Source organism: Kogia breviceps, chromosome 1 (genome assembly GCF_026419965.1).
Source record: "Kogia breviceps isolate mKogBre1 chromosome 1, mKogBre1 haplotype 1, whole genome shotgun sequence".
NCBI classification, from domain to species: domain Eukaryota; kingdom Metazoa; phylum Chordata; class Mammalia; order Artiodactyla; family Physeteridae; genus Kogia; species Kogia breviceps.
The window spans coordinates 33,759,071-33,782,692 of record NC_081310.1 but is presented as its reverse complement, the minus strand read 5'-3'; the positions used below and the strand labels follow the sequence as shown (position 1 = coordinate 33,782,692).

The 23,622-nt window shown below is 38.9% G+C and overlaps 1 protein-coding gene across 4 annotated transcripts in view; it reads left to right on the top strand.

Moving 5' to 3' along the window:
- Positions 1-23,332, top strand: part of F5 (coagulation factor V) — a 78,108-nt gene extending 54,776 nt beyond the window's left edge. For 3 of the 4 annotated variants that reach the window (XM_059042151.2, XM_067030411.1, XM_067030427.1), the window contains 12 exons: positions 2,809-2,971; positions 3,697-3,933; positions 4,798-5,008; positions 7,927-8,106; positions 9,981-10,097; positions 10,969-11,040; positions 11,873-11,976; positions 12,586-12,741; positions 15,061-15,205; positions 17,971-18,122; positions 20,989-21,171; positions 22,909-23,332. In XM_059042151.2, the coding sequence (XP_058898134.1) occupies positions 2,809-2,971; positions 3,697-3,933; positions 4,798-5,008; positions 7,927-8,106; positions 9,981-10,097; positions 10,969-11,040; positions 11,873-11,976; positions 12,586-12,741; positions 15,061-15,205; positions 17,971-18,122; positions 20,989-21,171; positions 22,909-23,052 (1,864 nt within the window). In that variant the 3' untranslated portion in view covers positions 23,053-23,332. The remainder of the gene's footprint in view (positions 1-2,808; positions 2,972-3,696; positions 3,934-4,797; positions 5,009-7,926; positions 8,107-9,980; positions 10,098-10,968; positions 11,041-11,872; positions 11,977-12,585; positions 12,742-15,060; positions 15,206-17,970; positions 18,123-20,988; positions 21,172-22,908) is intronic. The other variant, XR_010839895.1, reaches the window with a different exon arrangement.
- Positions 23,333-23,622: the final 290 nt, after the last annotated feature.

Sequence of the window (23,622 nt, the reverse complement as noted above, 5' to 3'; positions counted from 1 at the left end):
ACAATATAAGAGCAATCACTCTATAAGAAGTCTATGATATTTTGTATTTGAATTAGCCCCCTCCTCTCTCTTCTTTTCTCATCACACATGTTCCTATCTCCTCTTCTTGCTCCAATGCGGATCCCAACCTATCCATAGCTATAGGCTAATCAATATGATTTCATTGAAGTTGGCTTCAAATCCAAATTTGTGGTGTAGAAATCTCCTTTTGCAATTACTTATTTAACAAAAACATTTTAAATTGTTTACTGATCGATATAAAGTATATAGCATCTTGGTGAAGATTAATTCAAATTCCATAAGATTCCAGTAGCAGAGGCCAAGGGTATAAAGTAGCTTAGAAACAAAAAGCAAGTTTATACCCTCAACTGAGCCATTCATTACATAATGATTTATCTTGATTTAAACTTTTGTTTTAACTTGGTTTATAGACTCACTTAGTCAAAAACTCTTTAATGAGTACTTATTCTCTCCTAGGCATTGTGCTAAGTGCTGAGACTATAAAAGAGAATATAAACACAGGACTCCTGCCCTGATGGAACTTATGTCTAGTTGGGCAGGAAGATATGAACCAAGTGCTCACATAAATAAGTGTAAAAATTAACCATGATAAAGACCAATAAGGAAAGGTGACATATGGAGATATGAGAACTGGGGAATCTGACTCTGGAGAAGCGGCATTTGAGCTGAGATCTGAAGATGAACAGGAGGTAGAGAGGGCAGAGCATTCTAGACAGAGAGAACAGCATGATGAAGGCCCTGAGGAAGGAGGAAGCCCTGAAGCTGAAGACCTGTGTAGCTGGAACTCAAGAAGAGGGTGGGTGCTAGGAAAGTGTTTGGCTAACTCTGCAGAGATCAGATGCCACTAGGCTTTGGGAGCCCTGGGAAGAATTTTGAAGTTTTTCAAAGAGCAATGAGAAACCCTTCAAAAGCTTTAAGCCATTCCTAGTTTACTAGAATATGTCAGTTCCTCTCCTGAACCTTGTTACTTGCAGTCTTTTTAATGAAGGAGTTACACCAAGTGGCTCCCAAGATCTGATGCAGCTCTAACATTTTAGGGTTCCAGCCACTCTTCAACCATAGAGTTGAAGGAGTTGATGCAATTTTGTAAGTGGCCTGACTCACAACAGAGAGTTTTTAAGGGAGCCACATGCATTTTTAAAAGATAATTTTTAATTTAATTTTGCTCAAGTGTGGAAAGCCATATTGGTCTGGGTTCAATATTCTGGAATGACAATATAGAGAACGGAGAGAAAGGGGGACAAGAAGCAACTACAGGGCTTCCCTGGTGGCACAGTGGTTGGGAGTCCGCCTGCCGATGCAGGGGACACGGGTTCGTGCCCTGGTCCGGGAAGATCCCACATGCTGCGGAGCCTGCGCGTCCGGAGCCTGCGCTCTGCAATGGGAGAGGCCACAACAGTGAGAGGCCCGCGTACCGCAAAAAAAAAAAAAGAAGCAACTACAGATCCTCAGCGATATCATGGGGACCATGTGTAAAGTGTTCAAATATAGCCCACAGCTTTTACAAAAGCTAACTGTTACACTACTAAAGTTAAAACCAAAATGCAACTAGAGTAAGCAAACACAATGCATGGCGTGACTTACAGAAATTATTTCATTAATCTGATGCCTGACATTTCCATATTAGAATTCTGTTACTTTAAGAGACTTTCTCCCTTGACTTCCTATTTAGATGTAGAACCCATTACTATATGAGAATAAATAGTTTATCTAGGGATTTCTAAGCAAGTTACTGAGGGAATAAGGTTTTCCAGAGTGTAAAGGGGTGGAACTAGTTCCTTCAAAATCCTGTGTCCCATTCCAGATATGCAACCCATTTTTATGGCAAAGTTGTTTTGCTCCTCCCCATGTGTTCTGTGAGACTGTATGTTATGCTTAGAGTCTGGAAGAATGGGGTTCATCCTGTAGAAAGGCTAGAAGGAAGGCAGAATGGGATTCTCTGTGGATGGCTCATGTTGTATAACAAATACTGTGAGACTGAGGGATGAGCTATTGGCCTGTTTCCCAGACTCCTGGGAAATTTAAGAGTCAGTAGGAAAATATGATGTGCTCTAGCTCCAGACTGAGCTGGTGAACTACATGAGGAACACTATGATTTAGCAAAAGCAAATGTGGGAAGAGTGGCTACTTTCAGAGTATAAAACACTCATCCATCCAGTGACCTTTACAGGGGTGGCCCTCTAAATCAACTGACTCATCATCTGCCTGTCCTGGCACTGTCCCATTACATGACTTTGTCTGCTTTTGATATTAAAATCTGCTATGTTAATATATGATTATATGTGTCATTCATTAATACATTAAATAAATATCTGCTTACTATGTGCCAGATAACTTGCTAGGCACTAGAAATAAAAATTATAAGCAAATTAGACACAATCCCTAACCTCATGGGGCTTTCACTCTAGTGGTAGATTCAGATATTAAGAGATAATCTCATGAATAAATGATATATAATTGACTATATATACTATAGAAATATTATAAGAATACTACAGGGATTTACTATATATACTATAGTAATAGTATAGAAATGTGAGGAATGCTGGAGATTTGACTCAGTCTAAAGGATCATAGGAGGAGATACCAAGAAATGATATATGAGCTGGAAGTGAAGGATATTTACTGGCTTGTGGTTTTAGTTATTTATATTTTAATTCATTTGTTCATCAAATACTTATCAAATATCTTCTCTATATACTACATTCAGAAACAGGGATAATTTCCTAAATTCTTGAATGGTCCTTAACTTGTTCTTTTAAACAAATGCTATTATTATCGTTTCAGTGAAGACACTGATGATGTTTTAAAGGACACCATATACAAGAAAGTAGTTTTTCGAAAGTACCTTGATAGCACTTTTAACAAGCCTGATCCTCGGGGAGAGTATGAAGAGCATCTTGGCATACTTGGTCCTATCATTAGAGCTGAAGTGGATGATGTTATCCAAGTAAGTCATCTTTTGAGCATTGCTAAGATCATCAGAGGAATTTCCACAAGCACCAGAGGGTTGTAGAGATGAAAGTGGCAAGAGAGCTATGGTGACTTATTTATTTTTCAAAATTAACAAATAACTACATTTCTTTTCAAAGACTGCTTCTTCAAGAAAAAAAAAAAAAGATCTCATAATTTTATTTCTCCCTCTGCTAAGCACCTGTTCATTCTATACGGGCAAATTCCATTTCTCCTAAGAAATTTTCTTTAATTCCTCCAACCTCTCCTAAACATTCAACTGAATTGCTTCTCCCAGGCATTCCCACCTAATCCCATTCATATTTTGTTTACAGCACTTTGTCTCCAGATTTTTAACTTGCATTCACATGTGCAGTCTCTATGCCAGTAGGTTGAAACCTTATTGTGAGTAAAACCCAAGCCTCATTCATTTTCAAATCTGTAGCACCTATCTTTATCATTTCATTTGTAGATAATGTCAATACTTTTGCTTTGAGCCTAAAAACAAACCTGTTTTGGTGCTTCTGGAGTAAACTACTTAGGCCCTATCTCATAGGATGGTTGTAAAATTAGATGAAGTAATATACGAAAGTTACTTTGCAATTCTAAGCATTCAATATATCTTAGGTTCAATTTAATAGCCATCCACTTTGACCCATAATGCTGACATTTTGGGGGCTTTATTAAACTTAAATACATTTGTGAATCATTCTTTTTTTTTAGGTTCATTTTAAAAACTTAGCATCCAGACCATATTCTCTTCATGCCCATGGGCTTTCCTATGAAAAATCATCAGAGGGAAAGACTTATGAAGATGACTCTCCTGAATGGTTTAAGGAAGACAATGCTGTTCAGCCCAACAGCACTTATACATATGTATGGCACGCCACTGAGCGATCAGGGCCAGAAAATCCTGGCTCTGCCTGTCGGGCTTGGGCCTACTACTCAGCAGTGAACCCGGTAAGCATAGCCATGGAAAGTTTTTGTCATTTCCCCAAACTTATAACCTGAGTCCACCAAATGGAAGTGTCAGGATTATTTCTCAGTAAATATCTGTCTTTCCATGAGGAATGTGTAAGGATCATGGTCAACAGTAGACAGCTACTGTAATCAGGGACTCTCCATACAGATCTTCAGATGACAGTGAGAAGCATTTGTTCAGTGGAAAGGAATGAGGAATACTTAAAAGGTTGGCCCTAGTTAGAGTGACTACCTTTACAGAAGAAGATGTTTATCTGCAATTTCCTTGAACAAGTGTTAACTTCCTTCTGCCTTTTATTTTTAATAAAAGAACTACAAAATCAAGACTCCCTCATTTTGAGCATGGTAGAGAGCATAGAGTTAGATTTCAATTCCTATCCTGTCACTGACTGTGTAGCCCTAGGAAAGTTACTTGAGCTCTCTCAGCCTCAGTTTCCAAAGTTAAAAATGAGTTAACAGTATATAGCATATATAGTAGGCACTTGGTAATATTTGTTCAATAAATGAATTTATTTTTTACCATATAGGATTGTTTTCAGAATTAAATAAGATACTATAGGCAAAATATTTAACATAGTAGATGCTCAATAGTATTTATAATAGTATCACTATTATTATCATCATTATTACTACCATGTCGAAACAAAGGATTAATCTGAGGAAGGGACTATGAACATCACAGAATTAGATGATCAATATCCAGGCTTAAGCTATTCATTTATAATCTTCAAATTCAGAGCCTCTGAGAAGATCTCCTTTTCAATATGATCAGTGATTGTTAGAAGGGCAAAGAAAATCTTGAGAAAGGGATAATATGCGCAATTTGCTCTTACTGTCTTCCAGGAAAGAGATATCCACTCAGGCTTGATAGGACCGCTTCTGATCTGCCGAAAAGGAACACTTCATAAGGAGACCAACATGCCTGTGGACATGAGAGAATTTGTCCTACTTTTTATGGTCTTTGATGAAAAGAAGAGCTGGTACTATGAAAAGAAGCCCACGAGGTCTTGGAGACGCACATCCTCAGAAGTTATAAACTCCCATGAGTTTCATGGTATTTTCCTCTGACTTTGATCTAGTCTCTGAACCTAATCACTGGGTGATAGTGATTCCTGCCCATAGGTCTTCCCAAAATTAGACATGAGATGCTTCTGTGGAACCAGGAGCTCTAACTGACACCAGGTCCTTAAATGTCTACGAGGGCTGAGGTAACCTAGCAGGTGACACTGCAGGTGAAAGAGAGTATACCAAATCTGAAATCTAAAAGATAGCGCACAAGGCTGCTGCAAAACCAACCCAAGCAAACCCACAAAAAAGCCAGTGTGCTTCAGTTGGTAACACAAATTGGAAAGGAATTAGCATTATCCTGCAATTTAAACAGTTAATAAAACTGTCTCTTGACCTCTAAAGGATCAATTATTTATGTAGAAGTGATCGCCCACACGTACTTTCAAAATAAGAATGACTGTAATATTTGTAGCTCTCAGCAGTTCCCAGGCGGCACCCAAAGCATATGTGGAGAAAATGATATAGGAAACTGTGTAGCCAGCTAATGGAAGAAGAGTGCCAAGAGAGCATTTGGGTGGGAAAAGAGGGGAAAGCATATCTACTCTGAAATCCATTCAGGAACTTTGTCTGTAAATTGGCAACGGAACTACAGTTTTAGAGAAAGGCAGAATTTAGGATTTGGTGAACAACAAATAGAATGACTTAGGGATAAGAAGACAAATGAAGACCCTGTTTTCAGAGTTTGATAAATGGAGGTGATTTCTACGAGATTTCTGATCAGGAAGGTCCTGTGCTTTGGGTGATGGGTCAGTCATTCAGTGTAATAGGAAAGAAGAAAGCTGCTATTGCTTCAGGAATTAAAAAAAAAAAAAAAAGACATTATAAGCAATATCCAGTTCACTGCCACCTCCTCTCCCCAGCCAGTCATCAAGGCTAAGTCGGTCTATGTTCCCTCTCCCACCCCATTTATATAATCAGGCTACCCTTTTTTAGCTTATTTTCCTTATAAAACTTCTGTAAGTGTGGAATACAATCTGATCTCACCTGTAAAAACACTTTGGCATAGAGGAAAGGAAACAATATGATTTACAATCTGCTCCAAAACCCCACCCTCTGGACTCTGCTTATCACACAAGGTTAAGAAATTCTATTAAGCAGTCTAGAATAGAGTCAATTGAGAGCTGCCCCACAGACTCCAAGCAGAGCTTTCTTTTCTCTTCTCCTATAATCTCTAGGCCTTTCAGCCCAGGGTGCTTGGTCTCAGGGGTAGGAAGCATATCCTCTGAAAATCTCTCAACCTAGTGGAAAGTACAGACTGCAGAATCAGACAGACCCATTTCTTAGATATGCCCTTTACTTGCTGAGTACCCTGGAGGCCCTGCTTCCTGATTCTTCAAAGAAAGCGTAAAATGCATCCAGTATAGCTTTCGTTTGGTAATCTTCCACTGTAGAACTTATCAGGTTATTTGATAAGCAGACCACCTATGCCTGGCCTCTGCAGTATGCACTGAGTAAATATGTGTTGGATTAGTAAACAAATGAATGAATTTTATTCACTCAGCTCAATTTATCAAATGTTTACTGAGTGCCTACTCTGTTGAGCGTCTTCACTTTTGTATCCTGATGTAATGGTTTAGCAATGCTGACCTAATAACCACTGGAGATACCTTTTGCTTTTAGGAGATCTGTTTCTTACACAGAAACTAAGATAAGGAGGTGAGGCTGGTGTTATGAGTACGTAGACAGGCGCTTTCATACCTGATATAATTTTAAGAGAGCCAAAATGATCTCAACTCTTCTTCCTCCAAAAATTCACTTGCCTGGTTCCTGAAATTCCACAGCAGTCCCTTTAACTTTAGAAGAATAAACAACAGCCACCACCACCACCAAAACTTCCCTCACTTCAGTCCCAATTAAGTGCGTGGTAGCATTAAGCTTTATCATTAAAATTTTGTATGTATTCATTTTTTAAGGTGATCAAGTTTATCAGATGCTTAAAAAACACATATTTCAGTAAGGAGAGAGTTGATAAAGTCTGAGAACCCTAGACATCCAAGCTGGGAAGGGGGCAGAGGAGCAATCAGACAAACGAGAGAATAAACATGAATGTCTAAGGCTGGTGGGTACAACAAAGATAAAGACCAACTTCCTGGGCTTCCTTGGTAGTGCAGTGGTTAAGAATCCGCCTGCCAATACAGGGGACACGGGTTCGAGCTCTGGTCCGGGAAGATCCCCCATGCCGCGGAGCAACTAAGCCCATGCGCCACAACTACTGAGCCTGCATGCCACAACTACTGAAGCCTGCGCGCCTAGAGCCCAAGCTCTGCAACAAGAGAAGCCACTGCAATGAGAAGCACACACCACAATGAAGAGTAGTGCCCCTGCTCGCCACAACGAGAGCAACCCCGGAATGCAGCAACGAAGACCCAACAATGAAGACCCAATGCAGCCAAAAATAAATAAATAAACTTTCTATTTTTTTTTTAAAAAAAGACCAATTTCCTAATTTTGCCTGAAACTATCTCTGAATTTAGGAGGCCTTAGGGTGATACACTGCATATCCCCTCACTTACCCTCTTTCCTCTAAAGACTAGAGTTAACTTATCTGCCCACATTAGTCCTTACCCTTTTCGTAGCCTAGGAAAATTAATACTATAAATATAAATATAAAGAATAAATGGATAAAGCACAGAACAGAAAAAGTGTAAATCTGGGGAAAAGAGTGATAAACTGCTTGGAAAGGTACTCACCCACACTTCTGCAGTAGGCTGGTGTGAGAAGGAAAAGGTGGCTCTGTTTCAGCCTCTTACTGATTTTATGATACATAGGGGGCCCCTTACTATGTCTGGGTGGGATTGGGTAGGCAGAGTAATAAAGAAGATGGGTGGTGAGCGGGAGGCCTCATATTTCCTCTTTCCTGATGTACACAGATTTTTGATTGATTGCAACTCTCTGTCCTTTCAGCCATTAATGGGATGATCTACAACTTGCCTGGCCTGATAATGTACGAGCAAGAGTGGGTGAGGCTGCACCTGCTGAACGTAGGCGGCTCCCAGGACATTCATGTGGTTCACTTTCATGGCCAGACCTTGCTGGAAAATGGCACTCAACAGTACCAGTTAGGGGTCTGGCCTCTTCTGCCTGGTAAAGATCTCAGCAATGAGAAGAAGTCCCTATGACAAAATGGCAAGAGCAGACAATCTTAGCCTCTGTAACTCTTACTCATTCCCTCCTGTGCATCTCCTTCCAAAGGGGTTTAAGCCTGGGCTCTGGCATGGATGCTGGGCAAAGCCATATTCTAAACCTGCATGCAGAATACAGAAGAGTCAGCTAAATGTCTGCACTGTTTGTAGCACCACACAGACTAAATGTGCAGCCCAACTTTCTTCTACAGAGGGGCTCTGTCTAGTGCAGATTCTTCCAAGCCATGATGTGTCACACAGGCCAGGTCTAAAGCAGATTACAAAATGAATCCCACGAGGTTCAGGCAGCTAAATCTTTCTGTTGGGCGGAGATCAGAAACTTACCAGGATTTCGGGGTTCTTGAATTCTACTCCTCACTCTATCACCCTGATATCTTTGGGCAAGTGACTGTAGGAATCTGAATCTTAAACTGACTCATGAGGGGAAAAATATATTTTTAAATGATTATAAAAACTAAAGAATAATAAAGGCATTTAAAGCTTTTCTTATGCAAAATAATGATAAGGTTTAAACAAACTACAATCAGCAAAAAGGATTTTTATGTGCCAGTGAATTGTTTGTAGGTGTGTATCGTAGGTTTGTAAGTGGAGGTGTAAGTGCTAGATGCCATTGACCCTCAAACTGCAGTGGGCATAATACAAATTTACAAAGCTGGTTAAAACGCAGATGCTAAGGAAAGATTTTGCTCTCAGAGATTTTGATCTGATAGAACTTGGCCAGGGGCCCAGGATTTTTAACATTTTTTTGCATTTTTAACAAGCAGCCTACCTTCCATAAATGCTATCTGAGAAGCTAATCAGGGCAGTCCTTTGACAGGACTCTGGGTGGGGAGGTTGCTGTGTGAATCAGCCTCAGATGCAGGCACCCAAGTCCAAACGGGCCCGATTTAGTTAAGGATGGGGTAAAGAGGGTCCTTGTTTGTTTGAAACATGCCAGTTTCTCATTAACAAAGCTATAAAGACCCACTCTGTTAAAACCAGGGGCAGATAGGATTAGGTCAAACTCACTCCTAACTTTTCACCAAGTGTTACCGGATCAGTCATCCTTTCCATGAGCCTGCATGCGAGAAGCTGTGGTTCGCTGACCCACCTAAATCTTCATACCTAATATCTGCATTAGAGAGTAGAAGGCTGGAGGTTGTTTTTAGCGTGTTTGAGGAGGATGACCATCAGCTATTACTTTTTACTCACAATCTAGGAAATGGTCACATATTATAGTCAGCAGAATTTAAGTATTAACTGGTGGTAGGTAATGTTAAATACCAGAATGGATAATCAGAGGTTTCAGAAATCTCATTCTTTCAGTGATTTTCTGAAACAATTTTTGTACATCCCTCTCTAGAATGTAAACTTTATAGAAAAATTGAAACACGGGGGAAGGATGTTTTATTTTAATTTTCTCAGATATAAAAGAAAAACTAGAGAAATGAAGAGAGAGAAAGGAAACATGTACAAATACAGTATTTTTGAGGCCCAATGACATATTCAAGGTTGCTTTGATAAGCTGTATTATATATGGGTTAACTTGTAACATTATATTTAGATAAATGAACGTTTCTTTCTAGCAAGGGGTGTTGGAGATTTTTTAAAGTCCCAGGGCAATTTATTTTTAGTAAGTTTGTGTGTGTGTTGTCATTGTTTTGTTTTGATCTCTTTGTTACACCTGTAGTCCTGCCTAAAGAGAAATGGGTAACTCTTAAGTTATATTCTAAACCACTTGCAATTCAGGGATTTTAGGATTCTTTGGTAGTGGTCAACCAATGTTAACCTGTTAATCTTTGTGTATGCAATGTTGTCCTTTACTCTCTGTTTTAGGTTCATTTAAAACTCTTGAAATGAAGCCTTCAAAACCTGGCTGGTGGCTCCTAGACACAGAAGTTGGAGAAAACCAGAGAGCAGGGATGCAAACGCTATTTCTCATCACAGACAGAGGTATCATCCAAGAGCCACATTATTTTTTTAGCACGAGAGTGCCTGTCCCTAGAATATTACCAATTTTTAGATTGGAAATATTTTCAACTCTGAGAACTCTGACATAACAGAGGCATGATCTGTAGCAGTAATTTCTTTTATTCTGACCTATAGTCTGACTATACTGCAAACATCAGTTTTAAGCCAAATGGTTCAAACCAAAGGCATTCCTCTCATTTGAGGAACCAATATAAAGCATCCTCCTTCATGATTTTGATCCATGGGGAAGTGAACATAAGAAATTCTCCAGACTCCAGAGTAGAGGAGGGGAGAGAAACCAGGAATTCAACTGTGACGGAGATAGTCACTGAACTTGGCATTTCAGTATTCGAGAAACACAGTTTCCATCTGTCCATCCAACCAGCCAGCCAGCCAGCAAGCCAGCATTTATTAAGCACCTGTTGAGTACCAAGCACTGTGTCAACATCCAGATAGTTCAATGGCTAGTATTCCCTTCTTTGATCAGTATATAAATAACATTGTAACTTTCAGGTCAACTTTTGAGAACAGAGTCTTATGAGGGACAGTACTTAATATTGTAAAATGGCTTATTTTAAGATACAAATGGATGGAAATCAATTAAAAAAGTATTGGCACTTCAGGATAAGTTGTTTTCCACTAGGGCGTCACTAATTTTAATTTTTATTAAAGGACCAGTTCTTGCTAGTACATTTACGATTTTATGGTCAGACACATTTAAGTCAGTGCCCCACAAGTAGGTGAAAACATCTAATTACTGACCCACTAGAGGTATAATCTGTAGCCATAGAGATTTTACTTTATTATATGTACTTTCTAAGCAAAAATTATTCATTGTTCTATTTTTTTGTAGACTGTAAAATGCCAATGGGACTAAGCACTGATCTCATAGCTGATTCACAGATCAAGGCTTCTGAGTTTTGGGGTAAGTAGTAGCATCATAGCCTGTAAAAGGCATCTCCTACAATTGTGCTGTATACGGCCTGCAAAACTGTACCTGTCAACGCTGCCTATTGAATCCATGGGCCATTGCTCCTCTCTAGGCTTTTCTCTACCACAACATAGTAAAACAGCAGTAAAATATCTAATTACTGACCCACTAGAGGTATGATCTCTAACCATGGAAATTTTACTTTGTTATATGTATTTTCTAAGCAGAAATTACTCATTACTCTGTTTTTTGTAGAATGTAAGATGTCAATGGAACTAACCCGTATAATATGCTAGCCAGATTCACAGGGTCTTATAGGCCAGGTATTACAGTCCCCATTAATAGAGCCCTTTGCTGCATGAACCATGCATCTGTTCAAGAAACTTTTTGTTCACCCACTGTACGTCAGGAACTCCTCCTAAGTTTCCACTCTCTGCCTCAAACTCTTCCCAACATCAAAAGGTCAATTGTAAGGGATCATGAGGCTCCCATAAATTCCTCCCACGTCTTTCTGTTAGGCAGGCACACTAGGCAGAAACCACATCAACATAACTAAGAAAAAATAAATATGACCTATATGCAATAAAGGGGGTGGGTGGTAGTTGACAGCTGTCCAAGCATAGGCCTGAAACCAAGATTTCATAATCAGGGACTGACTTAGTAGCTGAGTCCTGTGTCAACTACCTGGTCTCCTAATTGCAACAGAAGTTCCTTTAGGAATCTGGTTTTCCACTGGGACTAAACTCACTTGAGAAATTGCTAGCTGTATGGTGATTTTTTTTTTTTTTTAAATTCAGAATAAATTGTTTTCTTCCTTTGGATTTAGGTTATTGGGAACCCAAATTAGCAAGACTAAACAATGGTGGATCATATAATGCTTGGATCGCAGAAAAACTTGCAAAAGAATTTAACCCTAAACCTTGGATCCAGGTATATCTTATTAACCTGATATATTAACCTGATAATATTTACTGCTACTGTAATAGTAAAAATGTGGGGGATTTTGTTTTTGTTTTTTGGCAGCGTTACACGGCTTGTGGGATATTAGTTCCCTGACCAGGGATTGAACCCAGGTCCTTGGCAGTGCAAGTGCAGAGTCTTAACCACTGGCCTGCCAGGGAATTCCCTGTAATAATAAAAATGACAGTGATTTAATAATTTCTTCTTTTTGTTCTTGCAATGTTGTTAGGGGAAATGACAATTACTAGGTGCTAGGCACCATTCTAAGTACTTTACATACTTACATACTCAAAATGAACCCTATGAGGTTATTTCTAGTAATATCCCATTTTACAGATAAAAAAACCCTAATGCACAGAGGGATTAACTAACTTCCCAATGTCACATACACTAGTTAGTGGTTGAGTTTGGATTCAAGTTCAGGTACCCTGTGCTCAAATATGGATTGCCCCTAGCCATTTTATTAGTTTGTTAGATGTTGGTTCTTTTTTCTAAAGAAGGTTAGTTGTACAATGAATTAAGGCAGTGTGTGACTTGTTGACATGGATGGTTCTGCTTAATGGCTTTTCTATATTGCAGGTAGACATGCAAAGGGAAGTCCTGTTCACGGGGATCCAGACCCAAGGTGCCAAACACTACCTGAAGTCTTACTACACCACCGAGTTCTTTGTGGCTTACAGCTCTGACCAGACAAACTGGCGGATCTTCAAAGGGAACAGCACTAGGAACGTGATGGTCTGTGTGCATTGTTGTTTCTTCCCGAGCCTAGGGTTACTATATCTTTTTTAAAAATACCTTCCTGGGGCTTCCCTGGTGGCGCAGTGGTTGAGAGTCCGCCTGCTGATGCAGGGGACGCGGGTTCGTGTCCCGGTCCGGGAAGATCCCACATGCTGCGGAGCGGCTGGGCCCATGAGCCGTGGCCGCTGAGCCTGCGCGTCCGGAGCCTGTGCTCCGCAAAGGGAGAAGCCACAACAGTGAGAGGCCCGCGTACCGCAAAAAAACAAATTAAAGGGATAAGCTTGACTTCTGAAATTTCAAAACTTCATAAAACTTGAAAAAAAATCTCTTTATAATCAAACTAAATACCCAGACTTCTCAGATTGGCAGATGATATTCAGTAGGGTAGAATATCTGGTCTTGTGCCTTAAAGAGCTCATGCTAAAAATTGGCCTCCAAGAGTTTTGATTTTACTAACTCTTACATTTTATTTTGTTCTTTATTTCAGTGTAACTGAAGGAAATAGTAGTGTTAATACAAGTAATGCTCTGAGGCAGTGTGATTCTCACATTTTTTTTTTTGCTGCCATGCCTGAGGAGTGACTTTACCCTGTTGGATTGTCCAGGGGCTCAGCCATTTTATTCCCAATGACCCAATTTTACCAGCCCTAATTCTTCCCCTTCTTCCTTACCCGCCTCTTCAAAGAAAGCTATCTGAATGCAAGGAGTCAGTCCACCATTATTACACTGATAATCTTGAATCAGTTTCATTTTTTCTATAAATCATTTCCTGTGTTACTATCTTCTATATTATCGTTTAGCTATTTCTAATAATAAATTATTTGTACTATACCTTAGAATAGATCATGAAAATCTTAAATTATGGTTCTTACCAATCAGTATTGGAGACAGTACACAAATTACAGTTAAAGTCCATAGCTTAAAGATTTTTGCATCTATGTTTATGAGGGATATTTGTGTGTAGTTTTATTTGTTTATACTGTCTTTTTTGTTTTAATATAAGAGTAATACTAGCTTCATAAAATAAATTAGGTAGTGTGCTCTTCTATTTTGTTTTCTGGAAGAGATAATCTAGTATTGGTGTTAATTCTTTAAACATTTGGTATAATTCACCAGCAAAACCAGGTGGACCTGGAGATTTGTTTTCTGAGAATTTTAAAATTACAAATTCAATGTCTTTAATAGTTACAGGCTCTTCAAATTATCTATTTCATATTGGGTGAATTTAGATAGTTTGTGTTTTTTCAGTCAGTTGGTCCATTTCCTCTAAGTTGTTAAATTTATGTGTAAGGGTTGTTTGTAGTATTCTCTTATTACCCTTTTGATGCCTGCAGGGTCTGTAGTGATATTGCCTATTTCATTTATGATATTGGTAATTTGCATCTCTTCTCTTTTTGTGTTGTCAGTCTTGCTAGAGATTTGCCAATTTTTAAAAATCTTTTCGAATAACTGGCCCCTTGTTTCACCGCTGTTAATCTATTGCTTTTCTGTTTTCAATATTACTGATATCCGCCCTTTTGTTTTAGTTGGCTCTTCCTGACACTGTTCTGGTAGGGAAATGGGATGGGGCACAGCCTCTTTACTGCCAGAAAGAGGTCAAAGTCCATTCCCTACTTGGCCTCCTCTTTGCTGCTGGGTGGGGATGGGATGGTATCCACTGACACTGCAGGAGTGGGAGCCTTATTAGAAGCTGGAAGAGATGAAGATCCTGGGTCTCTATTTGGCTTTCTCTGACACAACCCCAATCAGGGTGTTTGGGGTACCTCCTTACAGTCTCATGAGCATGGAAGTCTAGGCTCCGCAGTTGGCCTTTGCTGCTGTGGGTAGGGAAGGGGCCACAGTGTTTTCTATTCTATGATGTTTGGCTTGAAGTAGAATAATTGTTATCTAAAAGTTTTCTGTTTTGTTAGACTGCTCTTTTCTGATCCTGAGGCTAGAGAAAGAAGGCTTTTGCTGGCTTTTTTTTTTTTTTTTTTTTTTTTGTCTGCACCTATTCGTGTTTCCTGGTTCCTGGCTTCAAGTCTGTATATGCGGTAAAAAGAAAACCCAGGGGACTCACCACTGTGTTGTCCCTTGGGTCCTGAGAACCCTAGCCAGTCTGCCTTTTCTCCAGCTTTCAGAGTCTTTTTATGTTTTCAGTTGTACTTATACCATCTTCCTGAAGTGGAAGTATTCCCAGTTATCTTTTAAGACCAACTTAATTTGATTCAGACTACATGAAAACTTAGTATCACAATATTAAATTGGATGAAAATTTTATTATAAAATTACTTTATAGAGAATTGTTATATAACTAAATTCTCCTCTCTTCCTCTAGTATTTTAATGGCAATTCAGATGCCTCTACAATAAAAGAGAATCAGTTTGACCCACCTGTTGTGGCTAGATATATTAGAATCTCTCCAACTAAATCCTATAACAAACCTGCCCTTCGATTGGAACTGCAAGGTTGCGAGGTTAACGGTAAGGAACACAGATGCATTGTTTTCTAGCTGCCACTCAGAAAATCAAGATATGGGGGGTATGGGAGAATGGGTAGAATTTTTAGTTCTCTTCACTTAGGCTCCTAGAAAATCCTTTGTGAAACAGAGGTTCAACTCAGGTAAACTCTCATTGTGATCTAGACTAAGACTGGTTCTACCAGCCAGAGGGCAGGCTCTCTGAAGAATTCCTGGATCATATGGATACTGCCTTGACCCTCTAAGGAAGGGCCCTAGCGAAGAATGACCTCCATCAGCCCATTTTCAATAAGAACTGAGAGTCAAACTAGGTCTGACTCTTCCAAAGTCTTCCAGCCAGGTCACTCAGACTTTAATGTAATAAAAGTATCTAGCGGCTTCCCTGGTGGCGCAGTGGTTGAGAGTCCGCCTGCCGATGCAGGGGACACGGGTTCGTGCCCCGGTCCGGGAAGATCCCACGTGCCGCGAGCGGCTGGGCCCGTGAGCCATGGCCGCTGAGCCTGCGCGTCCGGAGCCTGTGCTCTGCAACGGGAGAGGCCACAGCAGTGAGAGGCCCACGTACCAAAAAAAAAAAAAAAAAAAAAAGTATCTAGCAACATTACTGGCCTATATTAGGTGTACAGTGAATGTTTTTGAAATATAAATCTGCCTCCCAACTTTCTGAAACCTTGCTTGAACTCTGTATTCTGTTTCACACTCTATGTAGGTATCCAAGCCTTTTCTATGTAAGCTTCTCTTTTTCAGGGGATGTAATGTGACCTGTGGTATAAATAAATCTAGATAATCATAAATGGCCATAATAAAATTCTACTATATATAACAAGATGCTTAAGGATTTTATCAACTATTCTTCTCTGACTCTTAAAGTGGTGCTTTCCAAATTTTTTCACTTCAAAGCACATATAAAATATAATATCTGTCTCACAGTCTGTGGTAAAAGGATGAAGCAATCCACCCTGGGCGTGGCTGATCTAGGTACCACCTAGCTGCTCAAGGGCTGAGGGGGGAGGGAGATCAATATACAGGCACACCTGTCCAACAAAAATATTCTTCAACAAGGAAGGCAAAATAAAGACATATTTTAACAATATATAATGTATGTATGTATATATATACATACACACACACACACACATACAGGCACACCTAAAACTTGATGTGGCACATCTGTTGGGAAGCTACAGTGCCTTCTCAGGGTAGAAGGAAAAAACCACGGCTTACAGTGGAGAAAACTGAACCTTGGAATAAGTTTCTTATCAGCTGATAAATAGATAACAGTACAATAACTTGATATTCATGAGGGATATAGAAGTGGGCATTTTGCCAATGCTCAGATAGCAATGCTATATAACATCTTCCAAATAAAATGCAAATTTGGGGGATTTCTCTGGCAGTCCAGTGGTTAAGACTTCGCCTTCCAATGCAGGGCGTGCATGTTCGATCCCTGGTGGGGAGTTAAGATCCCACATGCCTCGTGGCCAAAACACCAAAACATAAAACAGAAGCAGTATTGTAACAAATTCAATAAAGACTTTAAAAATGGTCCACATCAAAAAAAAATTGCAAATTTTGATCAGGCAGGAAAACTTGAAACAGCTCTATAAGTCATTATCGTTTTTCTTTCCATAATGCGATGTAACTGGTAGTTTGTTCAGGTCATAGAGGCAGCTACCCTAAAATGTGACATTCAACAATGTTAGTCTATTTAAAACCTCTATTTTCTATACAAGAAGTATTACTTTTTAACATCTCAACTTTCTTGATGTTTCTATAATTAGTATTAGCAGTAAGCTTTCTTCGTTGAAGCCTTTTTTTTCATGAAGAAAGTAAGGTATCACTTCAAGAAAATGTCTGCATGATTTGCTAGCAAGAACAAAATGTCACAAAGATGGTGATGATGGGCAGTCAGCCGGGCTCACTCACTAGATACGTTTCTTACACTCACAGATCAGCTTTGTTGCCTGTGACGTTCAAATTCATGCCTTGGAAAAATTCCAAAGGGTGTATCACATGAATCACCCTCAAAGGGGTGGGAATAAAATATTAAATGTGACTACCAAGGTCCCCTATAACTTCTTCTTTGTAGCTTTTGTTAGAAGAAATAGAGTATGTTTTTTTTGTTGTTGTTGTTGTTGTTGTTGTTGTTTTTTGTGGTACGCGGGCCTCTCACTGTTGTGGCCTCTCCCATTGAGGAGCGCAGGCTCTGGACGCACAGGCTCAGCGGCCATGGCTCACGGGCCCAGCTGCTCTGCGGCATGTGGGATCTTCCCGGACCGGGGCACGAACCCATGTCCCCTGCATCGGCAGGCGGATTCTCAACCACTGCGCCACCAGGGAAGCCCAGAGTATGTTTTTATATACATAGATACTTCAGGAGTATTGTCTACCTCAAAGCAAAGAACAAAGGTTCCATGACTCACTGAAGGAGGGAAATGAGTTTAGATGTTTAGGACATGGTATTTGATGTCAGACTGGCTGGACTCAAAGCTAGTTTCTGATTCTTCTAGCAGTATTATTTTAGTCAAGTTACTTTTTCTTGCTGTGCTTTTGTTTTCTCGTTTGTAAAATGGAGATACTTAAGAGCATTAAGTAATACATGTGAAGCCTGAAAACAGGGTTTAGCACTTGGACAATAAATGTTCATTGCTGTGATGGTTGTTTTTGTCATTACTTAGCAGTAATATTATTTCTTGTCTCCTCTGAAGTACAAAATGCCATGCAAGGAGTATCAGTGGTATATAATTAATCACATTACTTTTTTCTTGACAGGATGCTCCACACCGCTGGGTATGGAAAGTGGAAAGATAGAAAACAAGCAAATCACAGCTTCCTCATTTAAAAAATCTTGGTGGGGAGATTACTGGGAACCCTTCCTTGCCCGTCTTAATGCCCAGGGCCGTGTGAATGCCTGGCAAGCCAAGGTGAAATGTCCCCTGCAAATGGAATTCTCTCAGCCTTTCAGAAGAAAGCATAGGCCCTCACTACAGGGAATATGGGGGCCCTGGGAAGCCAGAGTATCATCTTCTGCTTCTGCAGATTATGATCCTAGGTCTGAGAACTAGGATGTGTATTGTCTTGATAGCTTTAGCTTGAACTTTGGCTCAGAGAGAAGTTGTCATCTCTGTGGTCTTGATTTAGACTAGGGGTGGGCAAAATTTTTCTGCAAAGGGCCAGATAATATTTTAGCCTCTGTGAGCCATACATTCTCTGTCATAACTACTCAACTCTGCCATTGTTGCAGGGAAGCAGCCGTCAACAATATGTAAATGCACGAACATGGCTGTGTTCCAATAAAACCTTATTTACAGAAACAGGCAGTAGGCCAGGTTTGGCCTTGGGCTGTAGTTTGCCAACTCCTGATGGAGACAACTTCCATTAGGGATAAATGACTTAGATTTGCAACATCTTGTCTTCTTTTTGTTCTCTACAGAATTTAGCAATATTTTTCATTTTCTTAAGAGTGTCATTTAAATTCGTTTGTTCTCATTTTTTCAGAACTTTGTAACATTCCTTTAGATAATTGGCAGCCTGATAAGATGCTGCAAAACCAGGTTTATAAATCGGTGATCTAAGTTTTGTGAACATCTCGCAGAGTTATATTGCCCTTGATATTAGCCCATCGAGTAAGTAAGGTAACTTAGTTCTAGGGTAACTATTAATAATTGACTGATATTTATTTCATTCTTCGACTGACCTGAATGAATGGCATCAGAAGTCAGAACAGTCCAGTCGATCAACTTAATCCAGGTTCCCTATTTTCTGTCCTCCTAACTCCCTCCCTTAAGGAAGCTACACTCCAATTCCTTGGACTCTGTATAGAATCCCACATCCTAATCTTAAATCAGGCCACCAGATAAAGGAGGAGGGAATGGTGTGATGCAAGGGGAGCAAATAGAAGAGACTATCTGGGCCCAATACAGAGAATCTTGGGCAACTATGTCTGTGCCTTAAGACTCATTTCTGGATCATCACAGAATCACAGAATGTTAGAAAGGCAAAGAGTTTTACAAAGCATCTGGTCCAGATTTTACTTTTAAGTCCAAATGCAAATGAAGTTAAATAATTTTAGCTTAGCCTGGTGGTGGAATCAGGAATCCCACTCTCCCGATAGACAGATCTATGCTCCTTGCACCATTTGAAGCAACCCAAGCACCTCATTTTGCTTTTGCAAAGGGGGGAACTGAGACCCACAGAAGTAATAATGTTGTGTAACATTATATTGATTTAATTTCTATAATATAAATAAAATAAAATAAATATAACTAAAATAAAGGGACTTCCCTGGCGTTCCAGTGGTTAGGACTCCGCTTCCACTGCAGGTGGCCTGGGTTTGATCCCTGGTGGGGGAACTAAGATCTGCAAGCCATGCAGCGCAGCCAAAAAAAAAAGTTAGAGAGAGGGTATCAACCAATTCTTTCCCCGATGGCCCTTTAGACCTGTTCATGGTGTAACCTTGTCATCCCACCCTCCATTTTACAGTCTTTAAAGAAATTTTGCTCTCTATATAATTTGCTCTTAGTTTTGTGATATAGTAAAGGCTGCAAAGATAAAAGTCTAATTTTAATTTTTAAAGCTGTCATTTTAAATCTGGAATTTTAGGTCAAAACTATTTGTTTCACTTAACCTTCAATAGTATGAAATGTCTTGTATAGGGTTTCTTTAGAGAGGCGGAAAATCTAAGCCAGACATATGCAGGTATGCATGCAGACTGAAGTGTCTCTATCTCTTTGATGCCTCCAAAAGAAATTTACACCTACAAAGCTCTGCTAGCTCTCTATATGCATTCTGTATCCCCCGTACAACCTTGATTTGAAGACACACTAAAACACCACCAGATGTCACTAGAGGGTGTTAGAAAATTAACCAAAATTATCTAATACAATCATTTAAATTCAATTAATTTGCTTTAAAATATAATAACATGTGACTACACATATGCATACATATGTGACTACACATATACATACATATGTGTATACACATACAGACATGCACATATGAGTGATGTTGAGAAAATATATCAGTATTCATTATTTCATATAGAATTGAATAAGATTATAGGGTATGATAAACCTCCCAAAGATGAAAATTAATCTCAGATTACTCTAAAACTCAATTAGTCTTTCTGATCCTTTCTCCAAGTGCCTATCATCAAATTAGGCATTTTGTTAGGCCAGAGACAGGACAACTACTATGCCATATCCAGCCCTGGGTGTAGCTTTATTAGGTCTCTCAGATATTACATTTATTTGAAATATCAGAAAAGAAGAAATTGGACTACTTCTCCTATTGGACATTAGCAATGGAAAGAAAAGTGGGGCTTTTCTAAAATAAGTTAAATTGAGAGAGGATACTATCTAATTCTTTCTCAGATAACTCTTCAGTAATATCACCATAGCATTTAAATAAACTTGCTTAAGAGAAAAATATTTACAGGTAATTTAGCAATTTAATACTTTTTCTCAAATAAAATGTATTTATTTGTTGAGCACCATCTGTGTGCCATACATCGTGGTGAACACCTGAAAACAAAACTAAGTCTCTGCCCTCAAAGGGTAAGGAACACAAGTAAACAAATAACTGTTGTACAATGTGTGAAATATTCCAAAAGTTTATAAACCTGCTGACAATAAACAAGAAGGAACAGGGAAGGATCCTAGGAGAAAGGGGAATCCTCAGGGATGAGACAGAAAAGAAATCTTTCCAGCTCAGTGCATTTCTGAGTACCTTGGTCTAAAAAAGCAAAGGTTTTTAACATCAAATGCATTGTTCTAATCATTTTCATAGGCAAACAACAACAATCAGTGGTTACAAATTGATCTGCTCAAAATCAAGAAGATAACAGCAATTATAACACAGGGTTGCAAGTCTCTGTCCTATGAAATGTATGTGAAGAGCTACACCATCCAGTACAGTGACCAGGGAGTTGAATGGAAACCTTACAGAGAGAAATCCTCGTTGGTGGACAAGGTACAGGGGTATCTTGGCAAAAATAAAACAATTTGAAAACTGCTATGATGAGAACAGAACCTCAAATTTGCAAATAGTTCTTTGTATTTGATAAGCATGCACTGACATGCGTCACTCTTTAAGTCTTCCAAGTCCTAGCTCTGTAGGTAGCTGGTCTTGCGACAGGGACCATGTATACTATCTTTCTGTTTTGACTGAGTCACCTATAAAAGAATGAGGACAAAACAGTAGGGGGTGGTGTGAAGTTTAATTAGCTCTGATTGAGAAAGATGGTGAAAGGGTTGTCTGTTGAAAGGCTGTTATACAGCCTGCTTGGACTGTATAACAAATTACCATAGACTGGGTGACAAACAAAAAACACTTATTTCTCACAGTTCTGGAGGCTAGAATCCTAGATCAGGGTGCCAGTATGGTTGGGTTTTTGGTGAGGGCAGTCTTCCTGGTTGTGCTTTCATATGGCCTTCCTTGGTACGTGCACACACAGAGATGCCATGAGGGCCCTCCCCCATCCTAGCCCAAATCATCTCCCAAAGGACCCACCTCCTCATATCATCCCATTGAGGATTAGGGTTTGAACATATGAATTTTGGAAGGACACAAACATACAGTCTGTAACAGGGGTCTAGAAAACCTTCTACCATATTAGCATTAGCTTGGATGTACTTGTTACTCATGGCTGGTCACATACTCATGGCCATATACCCTTCTGTGTCATATTGTTATTAAAACAATTGTTACCCTTCCTGATGAGGAGACTAATTTCCTGCAAGATGAACTATTCCATTATGCTCTTAAATTCCTAGTTATACGGTTTTAAAATACTACCAGAGGCAAAGCTAAGGAGATGAACCTAATATTCCAGGAATGGGAATTGGGCTGAAACCAGTAGGAGGGGCAACACAGGAGAAGGGGATGGACATTTATGCTCATCATGGGCTCAGCACTTAATCTCAGTTAATGGATTTGAATCTCTTTCTCTCTAAACCCCCGGGTTGTTTATTTGTTAGGTTTGGTTTGGTTTATTTCTCACTGTATCAAGATATCCTCATAGTAGGGCAAAAATCATTTTTATAAACAAATAGTGACTTAGCTTTTGCTGTGTGTAAATCTTGGGGAACTTGCTGGGGATGACAGAAACACACCTAAAACACAGTTTAGTTGATGATATAGGGCATATGACGAAAAGGATAAATAAAAATACATGATGCATTTTGTTTTAAAAGTTAGTAATAGTTAACCATTTATTGGTGCCCATTATCTGGCACTTAATAAAGACTTGTCATATGTTTACATACTCTTTAAAATCTTTACAACAACTTCTATGAGGTAAAATTTATTATCCCCATTTTGCCAATAAGGAAATGGATAATCAGAGACTATAAGTAATTTGCTCAAAGTCACATAGCTACAAAGGGGCTAAAGGCAGATATGCGTTTGTGGCTGTTCCACAGCACCATATCAGATTTTTTTATTTTTCCCTGTTTCAACTCAGATCACTGATGAGGTGATATCACCAAAGAGGTATGTCTGGGGTGTGAGTTCATAATTGATTGAGGATCATCTTTGTGATAATGTTGTATGTGTTCATTAATGCCCACAGTTTCAACTAAAAGGATAAAAAATTATAGGTTTTTAAAATTGAAATGCAGTTGATATATAATATTATGTTACTTTCAGGTATAAGATTTTTATACCCATTATGCCATCCTTAAAGATTTTCTCATATTTTGCTTTCAGATTTTCGAAGGAAATAATAATATCAAAGGACATGCAAAGAACTTTATCAACCCACCAATCATTTCCAGGTTTATACGCATCATTCCTAAAACATGGAATCAAAGCATTGCACTTCGCCTGGAACTCTTTGGCTGTGATATTTAATAGAATTGATTATTCTAAAAGATAGGAGGGACTCAAAGATATCAAACCATTTAGAGTGGACAATGTATTTTAGAGCCATTTTAAATATTAAAATTTTTCCACTATTTCTCTTTTTTCTATTAGAGAATAAAATTTTATATGTGAAACCTTTATAACTTCTTATAACCACTAAGAAAGATGATGACTATTATCTCTGCATTAATTTGAGTATAGATGGGAAAATATCAAGAACCAACAAGAAAAGGCTTATCTTTCACTGATTAAAAATGCTATATAAAGTAATATTCATGTAGTTAACATTCTTCATTATAGTTCTCAAACCCTATACACATTAATAAAAGAGATATTACTCTTTTAAACCATTTATAAACCCAGATAACTTTCATTCCTATATTTTTCTTTAAAAAACTATGATTTAAGAGTATAGGAAACAAACAGTATTTCTCAATGGTTTTTCTTGACAGTGGAGAGAAAAAGTCTTACTATATGAAATGACACGTGCTTAAAATATCCTATCTTACTGACATGATAATGATTTTTCTGACCCTCCACGAGTAAAGATACAAGTAA